Genomic DNA, 11,464 nt, shown 5'->3' with positions numbered 1-11,464 from the left:
GAGTTTGGATAGACGCGCAATACACGAACCGCTGCCAGCCGCGTCAACGACTTCGCTTTCGATGACCGGCTCCGCACGAGTGCTAGCGGCATTGAAACTGTCGCTTGAGTCACGCTCATATTGGTGAGCTGAAAGACTGGGTGGGACCCCGGCATGCTCACCGCCTTCTTCTTGGGCGCTCCCTCCCGTACCCGCGGGCCCGTTCTCTCCGTCGTTGTCGCGCATGGTGCTCCGCTGCGTGTCGTGTTCGCGCTTTCTCCCCGTTGTCGAAAATGAGCGGTTCGCAGATCTCGTACTTAAGAAATAAAACAGAAACTTATACCGATACCTTACCGGTTTATTTCTCTTGGATAAAATTTGTGGTGAATTTCACAATAAGCCGGACGACGTTAATTCTGCTTAAAGCGACGTTATGAGCATAAACGCTACGCCTCTTAACGTTGCATGACCCGCTTCGCTCACTTTCTTGGAGTTGAAAGGGTTATCCACAAAGTTGAAGCGGCTTGCGCTGGAGTCGTGTGAGGTCAGAGGAATTCTCTGATCTCCTACGTCGATCCTTAAGGTTCTTTTAAAAAATCAGCAGCGCGAGAGAGAGCGCTGCTACCTCGTTGCTGCGTAAAGGGTCAGGCGGATACGGTCAAACCGTTGAAGCGCAACTCGCCAGTGATAAGAAATCCGAGCAGCTCGAGTTGCCTAAAAAGCTTTTTTTCACAGATCAAGAAGAGTTCAGAAATCCGTTGGTGTGTTGGAATGGAATTGGATCCCACGTCGCTCTCTGCACGGACAAGTCCAAGAAAGCGCTAACTTTAGCAAACAATTGAATACATGTTCACACGATGGTCACCACCTGACAATACCGAATACTGTAATAATTGATCTTGATATTTTTTCCCGCAAGTCAATCGCTGACTGGATGTGCGTTCGCGAAGTCAGTCTTGCAGCGAAAAAGAGAGGAACTCTCTGCTCTCTACATCTCCACCACCTGTGCAGCGGTGAAAGGCCACCGTCAATCCTGCTGTTGGAAAAAAAGTCAAGTTTGTACTGAACCACTGGTCCCACCACTCGCGCCTTCGCTCGTGTTCCCTCACAATCCCTCACAAAAGCAAGGTGGACCCAAGGACAAGGCAAGCGGCTCCCGCGTTTCACTCTGCTCACTTTCAGTTTGGAGCCGAAGCTAACAATAGAATACCGGTATCGACCTTCGTGCGGTGATCCGTCGTCTCCATTTTTCGATTGGGGCAAATCTTCAGAAGCAAATAAAAACGTGCAACTTGTCGACCACCGAAGTGAAAGTACTGTATACCAACGATGCCTTTCAAGACTCTGCGACGTAGCCCCACGCAGTCGACCAGCTACGCATCGAACGCATGCACCAGCTCTTTGTCACCTCAAGATCCGTCACCTAAAGTTCTGGTCGAGCAAGAGGAACTCTTGTTCCGCGTTCATAATGCCAGCTCGGCGGTGGCGCTCAAGCGCGCACTTACAGACCCGACTGACTCATGGCACTCGGTTAAGCGTACGTCGTGTATTCGTCTAGGCTCTCGGTCCAAAGACGAAAGCTTCGAGCTCTCTTCCCGTGCTAAAATTGAGGGATACGAAGTGCTGTCGGTGGGCGGCATCGCCTGCAGTCCTCAAGAACTAGTGTCGGTGCTGTGTGCACGGGACGAGAGTGAGTACAATGCCGCCATGAAGGCACTGTACGGCAGTCAGTTCATCTATGGTTCGGTCGTGCAAATGCTCGAAGGGAGACAGTCGCAAGGTGTGATCCCTGACAGCCACCAATTGGCAGTGCGGACTAGCTGCTTTACTCGTTCCAGGATGCTGGCACGCAACGAGCAGTGGTGTTTCCTCGAGTACTTCCAGCCCACGACTGATTCTCTTACGAACTCTATGGGTGCTCCTGATATCTCCCAAGGGTTTTCCGTGTCTCTCGTGTCTCTATCGGAGCACGAATTGGCTGCTGGCAAAGCTACGGGGGGTCGTGTTGACCAGCTGGACGGTGTCACAGCATTGCTGGTCGTCGACACTGTGCCTGCCGTCTCCAAAGATCGGAGTGACGGTAACGGAACCAAGCTGCGTGTGATGTTCCACGCTCTCTACAAAGGTGACAGAGATCCTGTCGCCGGACAAGCTAGCGAGAAGATGGCGCGCAATAGACTACGCGTTTTGGCCGGAGGGATTTCTCGTCTGCCGGCAGTGATTCGCCGTCGACGTCTTGGCATTCAAGTGTTCGCTCGGCAGTCGGTTAATGTGCCTTTACCGAAAGTTGAAGCTCAAAACTCACGCTGTATCTCGTGCACGAAAGGCATCCGGCTCAGCTCGTTCATGCGGTCCTCTCGTCGGTGCCAGCTCTGCGCGTACAACGTCTGCACGGCGTGTTGGACACGCGAGAGCGTGGAGACGAACAACGGACACGTCGCGGCCATGGTCGTCTGTATGCGCTGTCTCGAGTGGGTCGATCGCTGTAATTTCTCTCACGTGCGTCGTGGCCCGGTAGAGATCGTCGAGGACCCGGAATCGTTCCAGTCGCTGGGTCAAAGTCTACGCGAAGAACTGGCCATTGAAACCACGAGAAACGCAGCCGTGTATTTGATCAGGATGCTGCTTGAGTCGTCGGATGCTTCTACTGAAAGCGCCTACAGCGACGAGAATGCCGACAATGACCAGTACATGTCAGCTGTGGAGGAATACTTCGATCGCCGTACTCGTGAGGCGCCAGCTTCGAAAAAGTGTGTGCTGTCGAACGCCCAGCAACGCAACTATCCACTGCACCCGATGGACAGCGCGTCGCCGTCCGCCCCACTTCCAGAGAACGAAGTAGCTCGACTCGAGTGTATCGAAAGATTTGGCCTCATGGACCTGAAGGAGCCGATGCCGGAACTGGACATCATCTGCTCGTTCCTGAGCAAAGAGTTGGGATTCTTCTGTACGATGATCACGATCGTCGGCGAGACGCACCAGTTGGTTCTGAGCTGCACGATTCGAGACTTCGTGCACGCCATGTTGCCTCGCGAACACACCTTCTGCCAGCATTTACTCATGGGCGATGCTCCGTTCATCATCCGCCACCCGGAGGCTGACGTCCGTTTCTACAATCTGAACCCGGTGACGCGTCAAGGTGTGAAATACTACTGCGGTATCCCGATCCTGGGTCCGGACGGGATCATGGTCGGCTCCATTTGCTGTGTGCACAGTACCGCCATGGATATCACGCGATCGCAGTACGATACGCTGGTTCGGTTTGGCGAGATCGCTTCCAAAATCATTCGAGTCAAGGCCGAGGCGAAGCTTCAGAGCAAGTAGAATTGCGTAGGTGGCGAGACGACGGCAAATGCATTATTTATTCGTGCGTATCAACGAGTTCTCTCCCCATTATTTTCGGCAACATTGCACTACAGTAAAGCGCCTACTTTACCCGCAGAAAGGCCGCTAGTGCTTCTTTAGACACTCGTAGCTCCGTTGCATCATCAAGAAAAGCTTGTACTGCCTCAACTTCCTCGTCGGCGTAATACTGCAACGCCATTTGTTGGCGAAGTACCTTGCCGTCGATCTTTTCTTCATTTGGCTTTGCACTTGCATCATCGAGGTGCTCTGTGGCGTGGATATTTGACGAAAGCTGGCAGATTGAAACCTCGGTCTCACTTGTCATGGATCTGCAACACCAAGCCATAAAGCAGATGCAACCTTAAGTTTACAACCGAGCTATGCTGAAAACTTGTACCTGAACGCCTGCTCGAATGTGTCTCGTTCACAGGTGTCCAGTATCTGTTGCCATACATTAACAACATTGCTATTTAGCTTTTGTAAGCTATCCAAAGCGAATGTAGACCACCGACCTTGGATAAGAGGATCTTTTGAAAATCGGCAAGACGGATGGTGTTTGCATCCGTGTAGTCGAACTCGTACACGAGCGCTTGCACTTCTCCTTTTGTCACACTGAAGCCCAACGCTCGCAGACACAATTTAAGCTGCTTCGCAGTCATGTCCTTAGAGCCTTCTGCTGCTAACTCAAAGACCACGCGACTTTCACGTTCTTGCGCAGCTGTCAGTCGTTCGTCCTTGATGCGCTGCATCACTGTCGTCATCTTTGTTGCCAAAGGCAACATCATCGCGAAATGACAAATTGCCCAACCGTCGGTTTTGCACGGGACGACTACCAAAAATGCGGCACAATCTTTTTTTCAATAAGAAATCGTAATAACAAGAAATTAATTGGTTTAGATGGTCAAATAAACGATTGAAGCAGCTCATAATGGGAGAAAAAAATCGAATGGGGTGTAGACGACGTTGCCATCGTCCAGCTATTAGCTGAATACTGCTCACTGGCGCGACAGGATCTCCACAGCGTCGGCCTTCTCCTCTGTCAGCTCCTGCGCAGTGGCTTTCATCATTGCGTCGATACGCGGCGAGATGGGAAGACCGTTCACCACCTCGTACGCGCCGTTGCCCGCGCACTTGACTGGGAACGAGTAAATGAGCCCCTCGGGCACACCGTACTTGTTGCCGTCCGAGCAAATGGCCATAGACACGAGCTCGCCGTCCTTGGAGCCATTGAACCAGTCGCGCAGGTGGGCGCCGATAGCGGCGGCAGCCGACATGGCGCTCGAGAGCTTGCGAGCCTTAATGATGGCTGCACCGCGCTCCTGCACGTCCTTGACGAGCTTCTTCTCAGCCCAATCCTTGTCCGAGACGATCTTATCAAGCGGCTGGCCCTTCACTTCTGCGTTCGTGACGTCGGGCACTTGCGTGCTCGAGTGATTGCCCCAGATCACGACCTTGTTGACGTCCTTCGACGTAACTTTCGGGCTTTGGGTCTCGTTGACCTTCTCCACTAGGAACGAGCGCAAACGCTCATGGTCCAGACGCGTCAGTGCCGAGAAATTGCGCCGCGGGATGCTGGGTGCGTTCTCCATGGCAATGAGGCAGTTCGTATTGGCTGGATTGGCCACAACAAGCACCTTAACGTCGCGACTGGCGAACTGGTCGATAGCAGCTCCCTGAGCCTTAAAAATGGCTACATTCTTCTCAATCAGATCCTTGCGCTGCATGCCTTGCTTGCGCGGGAAGCCGCCCACGAGGATTGCGACGTCCGCGTCCTTGAAAGCAGTCTCCAGATCGGCTGTGGGGATGATAGCGTCCACTAGGTTGAAGGCACAGTCCTGGAGCTCCATCTTGACGCCCTCAAGCGCTTCCTGGGCGGGTTCGATGTCCAGCAGGCGCAGCTCCACGCGCTGGTTGGGGCCGAAGACGTGGCCGATGCAGACTGCAACATGGTGAGACGTTAGGGTATGGAGAAGACACAAGAGGGAAGGAGACGGACGTACTGAGAGGCAGCAACGAGTACGCAATTTGGCCGGCGGCGCCGGAAACGACGATCTTGAGGGTAGTCATGGTGCAGGAGTGTTGGTCTTGTGCTCGACTTGGCAAATTCGAATCTGAGGAAAGATCGCGCTGTTGCTTTTCTTTTTCGCAGCTTGATGTGATGGAATGATTGAAGTGGTTTGCTTTTTATTTATGCTGAAAAGAAGCAAACATTAAATAGCGCATGGTGTTGATGATTGAATCACGCAAGATTTGGCCATCTACCCCAAGCAGCAAATGCGCATTCGATGATTGGAAGGACAAGTGCACAGGCTACGAGATAGGCTCTGTCGGTGAGTATTCACTCCGCCATAACGTTGAGGTTAGGCGAAAAATCGGCAGGTTCAGGTTCAGGCTCACAAGTCTTGCCCCATCACATTGGACGCACAAATGTAATATAGTCCGAATAGACTGACCCAAAATGGCAGTAATCAGATGTCGCCACTTCAACAAGGATATTGCGTCGCATGCACCAACTTCGAGCAGATGGATCTGGCTCAGCGACTCGCGTTAATAGCCGAAGTTTGACCGGCGGTCCATACTGGATGAGGTAGCATAGAGAAGCGTAGCAGCGCTGGAGTGACGAGGCCGCGTTTCCAAGCGCTTGCCAAGTCACTCGCAGCCTCTGACAAGAAAGCGTCATACACCGGTGTTGCGGTGCTAGGATCTACAAGTGGAGATCTCCACAACTGAGTCCTTCGCAGCAACGATGCTGTTACTGGCCCAGTAGTACTGGGGGTGGCGACTTGCGCAACCTAGCACGAATAATAGGAGGGCACGCTTGGCCATGAGGAACAGGACAAGAGAGACCTCTGCGTCTGCGGTCGCTCCGCGCTGCGGCTCATTGTCCTCTTTCCGATTTCATCGTCACAAGAGTGGTCGTTGCGTAGAGTGCGCAACTCTCGGGGCCGCGTAGACTTGTGTATTGAAACCGCTGCTAGGCAGTGCTGCATGGCGCAACGTTGGTGGAGTGGCTCTATGTGCGATGCCGAGTTTGGATATCTTGTCACCATTCATTGTGGATGCCACGTCAGCGTGACGCTGGACTTGTACTCAGGTTGAGAGTGGAAGACGGAGCGCTACTTTTAGAACCGGGTGATGAGTTCAGTGAGAGTACATGTATTACTTCGCCTCGCTCGGTTCGTGAACCGGTTTACGCTTCCAGCGATTCATGTGAATGTGTGTACGCGTGTGTATATGAGTTTCTCTAAGTGATCCTGGCGTGGAGTCAAGTTAGTGAGGGACGCTGGTTCCAAGCTCGACTAAACTCCTCACGCGTGGAAGATGCTTGATAGATATCAGCGCAAAATGGCAGCGTGAAAGGCGATGTCAGCTGAAAGTGCAGGTAGAATCTGCAGGCCCGAAGTCAATCACAGAAGCGAAGCGAAACGGCAACTTTTGAGGAACGCTAGGGGAACTTGTAGATCGTCACGACGAGACTGGGCGTGGCCCTATCGACTTCAACTCGAATGCTACGTGAGACTTGGGCTGTGAACCCACTGTCTGAGGCTTCCACTGGGGGGGGGGGTCTCTGCAACCAACCGGGCAAACGCCGGTGTGGGTCAACGAATGCAGGCTTCAACTAACCTAAGAGAGCGATCTCTATGCTGCGTGTCCCCTCGTTTTGCCAGTTGAAACGTGTCGGAGATAGTCAGTGGGCAGCGTAACTCGCTCAAAAGTGCATCGCGACGCTGAAAAAGCAAACGGTAGAAGGAAAGCGTCGTAACCGTTGCTCGTTCTTTCGGAAAGTGCTGCAACGAACGCCATTTCGTGCGCTCTGGGCGGCCGCTCCCGTTTGGTCGGAAAAAGAAACACTTGAAAGGAGCCGCTGAGACGCAAACGGAGAGCTTTGCGACGCGCCCCGCACCCGAGGCTTTGGCTCTCTGGTACGTGCCTGTCGCACCAAAATGACGGCATTCTTGCTAACCGTTTGTCTCCCTCCTTCCAGGGTACCCCCAACTGCAATCCCCATATTTTGTCGTCTGTATCACTTGGTGTCTGTCGTGATTGTCTTCCACCCTTTCAAACAGGAAGTCCTCAGTCTGGGGTTGAACAAACCCCTTACTACAGCTTCAAAAATGGCTCATGGTGACGCCCTGTCTCTAGAAGGAACGCTCTGCCCCAAGGGGAGTATGTTGCTTCCAGTAATTACGTCGGTGGCTTCGTTGATCGGCTGCTTCTACGTCGTGGGGACTTACTGGCGCGTACTGGCACTGCGACAGCATCCAGCAGGAATCATGTTCGGGATGAGTTTGTACGGCGCCATCTACCAGTTCCTCTACTTGCTGGACCAGGCTTCCGACTCGGTGAGATGCACAGACATTGGCATCATAGTGGACTTCTTCCTCACAGGCCAAGAGACGTACATGTTGATCTTCGCTATCGATCTCCTTTTAGCGTTAAAGAACCCGTTCTCTGCTTCTAAAGGGCAGATGACCAAGTACCACATCTTTGGAGGCCTTTGGAGCTTGATCTGTGCTGTGATATCGCACTTTGACACTCAGTACGCTCTATTCAGCTTCTGTTGGCTCAGTTCCAGCGGCGAGATCCTCAGTCACGCACACGACGACACTGACGGGCACAAGGCTTCCAATGGTACACTCACTGCTGGGGTGTTCTTCGCGCTGTACATCGTCGTGGTGTACTGCACGTCACTGATCGCCATTGTACGGACGTGGAACACATTCGTCAGGGGTCTTCCGGACACGTTCCGGACTCGGAAACGGATCCAGAGACATCTCAAGTACTACGTGGGCTGCTACTTTGGCTATTGGACGTTGGTGCTATCGACGTATGCGGTGTTCAGTCTGCTGCCACACTCGAGTTCGGACAGTAAAGGCGGCATGAAGTGTCGTGTGTGGCATCTCTTGTCGTGTCTTCTACTCGCGAAGGGAATGGTGCATGCTCTTATCTGGACACGGACGTCAAATATCCTCCGCATCATCGAGCAGCTTCGTAGGAACGGGACAGTCAACCTCCCTCCACAAGACGGCAACTGGGACGACAACATCAATTGGGCACTGCGCCTTGAAATCCTCACGAACACCACGAAAGGAATCTGCCAGAGTGTCGATCGGGCCGAACACCAAGCACGCGCATCGGCCGAGTCGTCGCTACGATCCATCTCGGTGTCGGATTCCTCGCTCGAAGAGGGAATTGTGGGCAGTTCTTCGGGTCAGGGCGACTACTGCGATCGAAAAGAGAGCTACACGCAGATTGAAGAGCTGATTCTGGAGAATCGCAACGACAGCCGCTCGAATGGCCCACGCACTGAAGGTGTGGTGTTCAAGGACTTCGCTCCTCATGTTTTCCGTCGTCTTCGAGAGGAGGCTAAAGTCTCGAGCGCTAGTTACCGTAACTCATTACAGCAAACGACCAAGGAACGAGTGAGTGAAGGCAAAAGCGGCGCCTTCTTCTACTTCACTGAAGACCGCAAGTACGTGGTCAAGACGCTGACGAATGAAGAACTCAACTTTTTCTTAAGTATTTTACCAAACTATTACACCTTCATGAAGAGGAACTCGGACACGTTCATGACGCGCTTTTTCGGCTGCCACGGACTCACCATGTACGGCAAGACGGTCTTCTTCGTCGTCATGCAGAGCGTGTTCGCCACGTCGCTGCAGATCCACGAACGCTTCGACTTGAAAGGCTCGTGGGTGGGTCGACTGGAGGGTCGAAAGCCCACGGGTACAGTCGCCACGTGCAAGTTCTGCAACGCCGAGTACACAGTCGGAGGGAGTCACGACCAGCGTTGCAACGTCCGAGGAGAGGGGAACATGAACCACCAGTACGACCAAGTGGGCAAAGATCTCAACTGGAATCGACACATGGCCTTGCCGTACTCCACCGCGCGTGCAGTTGCCGTGCAACTGACAGCCGACTCGGAGTTTCTCTGTAGTATCAACTGTATCGACTACAGTCTGCTCGTAGGCATTCACCACCGCAGCTTCAACGTCTCGCATTATTCCTCCGCCGACAGCTTCGACTCGCCCAAACTGGCTCGTCACGATTCTAGTTGCAGTATAAGCAGCCAGTTTCGCGTCTCCACGCGCAGTGGCCGAAGCAACAGCAGCGAGTCGTCGTACAGCACCAACTCCAGCTTCATCCGCAATCGAAGTAGCAGCGGTGGCAATCAATACGGGACAGGTCGGGGTTGTTATTGCTCGTCCACTAGCAAGAAATCGGTCCACCCTTTTGCACACGGAGGAATGAGCGTGGACGAGGTGCACGGACCGGGACTGTACTACCTCGGTCTCATCGATATCCTCCAGCAATGGAACTTTCGCAAACGTGTCGAACACTTTGTGCGTGTTTACTTGTTGATGCAAGATCGACACGGCATCTCGGTGGTGAATCCGCGACAGTACGCGGATCGATTCCAGCAGCGCGTGATCAAAGAGCTCATCTACGACGCTGCAGCCAGACCCACACGCGACCACCACGACAGCGTATCCTTCACCCAACTACAGATACAGAACCATCGCAACGCTCAATTGGTCGAGTCCAACCGGACGTTGAGTACTATGCTCGCTTCTCTGGATGGGAGCGGAGCCACGTTCACCAGCCAGCCGTCAACACGGCTAGAATCCTTCGCCAACCTCATCATGTCGCCGGACGTAGGTGGCAACTGGATGGCAAACTCCCCGTGCACACCGCCTCTAGATGCCACAGCGAAAAACGCCGTAGCCGTTCGTGCCGTCTCTGCTCGCTCGTGGGATAGCGCTAGTTGCTGTAGTTCAAGACTGTCAGGGGGCTTGGTGATGGAGATCCCGGGCACAATACCCATGGTGCACCCAACAGCATTAGAGACTCTACCGCCTCATCTTCGTCGATCCCTCGCTCCACTGACTCCGTCTCCGCGAACGTCGTCGGAGTACTCGAAATCGAGCAACCAGCGGTCAGTGGCAGCTGTGTACACTAACGGTTCTGATGCAATGTCCAGCAATGGAGGCCGACTAGGCAGTGACAAAAGCAGTAATAGCAGTAGCAACAGTGGCTCCGTGGTGCATCTGGAAGAAGGTGCGCTACGAGGTCCGTCTAGCCCAGTCGACTATCGTATCGTATGTACACCAACGTTTCCTGACAAGGGAGGGGCAAACGCAGCCACTCTCTCAGCCTAGAGATCATTATGAATACCGAAGTGTACGTTTTTGTAGTATAATGGATTGCCTTCGTTGTCTGCTGTTAGCCTAGCGATGTCGAGATGTACACGTGGCTCCGATCTTGTAATACGTCGCAGATGACATCTGTGAGGCAGAGCTCAAGCTTGCCATCCTTGATGATCTTGGTGGGAATACCCAATTCCATCCAGCCCTTCGTGCCGCCGTCTTCATCATACCGAGCGATAGCCACATGGCCTAACCAGATCACTTGCTGAGTACCAAAGCCGCAGTGGATGGGGATAATTTTGTCCCGCACATGAGCCATAATGGTAATGGTGTCCTCTGCACCGTCATTTGGTGTCACCTCTGCATCACCGTCTTCTTCTACTTCTTCCTGTCGAGGGGTTTCCTCGTCTTGAAATGAGGCGTTTTCATTGACTAGATCCATCTCTTGGTATCTAATTTATCCAAATTATCGCCAAAAATATTCTTTTAGAAACCTTATTCTAGTTCTTCAAGAAACCGTTGCAGGCCAGAATTATTTACATAGTCTCCATGATTAAAATAAGATCAATGTTAGAGGTACCGAGTAGCTCGTACTTAAGCGAATGTTAGGGCTACACTGTGTGAGTGACTCGAGCCACTTCGTGTTAATTGGTCCCGAGATACCTGTACGTACTAAAGGTACTACGCGAAAATATATTCCGGTGATTCCATTTCCACCAGTTAGGGAGACACGTGGCAGCCCCCCCCACACGCACCGAGGATGGCACGCACGCACAAGACTGCCCAGATCAAGGCGAAGATGGCAGAGCAAGAGCGTGTGGCCGAGGAAGCTCGTCAGGCTAAACCTCGCTCTCTTGCGTGCGGCGCGTACGCGCTCAGAGAGAGCACATGCCAGAGAAATCATGGAGACATCTCGCCCTAGTCCAACTGAAGTAGCAGAGGACAGCAATGCTCAAGAGCGAGTGGAGGAGGCAACAGAAGACGTCGCAGAT

General features: G+C 53.0%; 3 protein-coding genes across 3 annotated transcripts; 2 read left to right on the top strand and 1 right to left on the bottom strand.

The window, feature by feature from the left end:
- Positions 1 to 1,308: 1,308 nt before the first annotated feature.
- Positions 1,309 to 3,303, top strand: PITG_15477 (GAF domain-containing protein; the record flags this gene model as incomplete). Its single annotated transcript, XM_002898375.1, has 1 exon — positions 1,309 to 3,303. The coding sequence occupies one exon, from the start codon at positions 1,309 to 1,311 to the stop codon at positions 3,301 to 3,303; it is 1,995 nt and encodes a 664-aa protein (XP_002898421.1).
- Positions 3,304 to 4,175: 872 nt separating this feature from the next.
- PITG_15476 (malate dehydrogenase) lies at positions 4,176 to 5,420 on the bottom strand (the record flags this gene model as incomplete). The annotated part of the gene is made up of 2 exons (XM_002898374.1): positions 4,176 to 5,263; positions 5,325 to 5,420. 2 exons carry the CDS (start codon positions 5,389 to 5,391, stop codon positions 4,320 to 4,322), a joined length of 1,011 nt encoding a protein of 336 aa, XP_002898420.1.
- Positions 5,421 to 7,439: 2,019 nt separating this feature from the next.
- PITG_15475 (phosphatidylinositol-4-phosphate-5-kinase (Pi-PIPK-D8/GPCR-PIPK)) lies at positions 7,440 to 10,484 on the top strand (the record flags this gene model as incomplete). Its single annotated transcript, XM_002898373.1, has 1 exon — positions 7,440 to 10,484. One exon carries the CDS (start codon positions 7,440 to 7,442, stop codon positions 10,482 to 10,484), a length of 3,045 nt encoding a protein of 1,014 aa, XP_002898419.1.
- Positions 10,485 to 11,464: the final 980 nt, after the last annotated feature.

Source organism: Phytophthora infestans, genomic scaffold (genome assembly GCF_000142945.1).
Source record: "Phytophthora infestans T30-4 supercont1.37 genomic scaffold, whole genome shotgun sequence".
NCBI lineage: Eukaryota > Oomycota > Peronosporomycetes > Peronosporales > Peronosporaceae > Phytophthora > Phytophthora infestans.
Note: the sequence above shows the minus strand (reverse complement) of the source record. Positions and strands in the feature narration are given on the sequence as shown.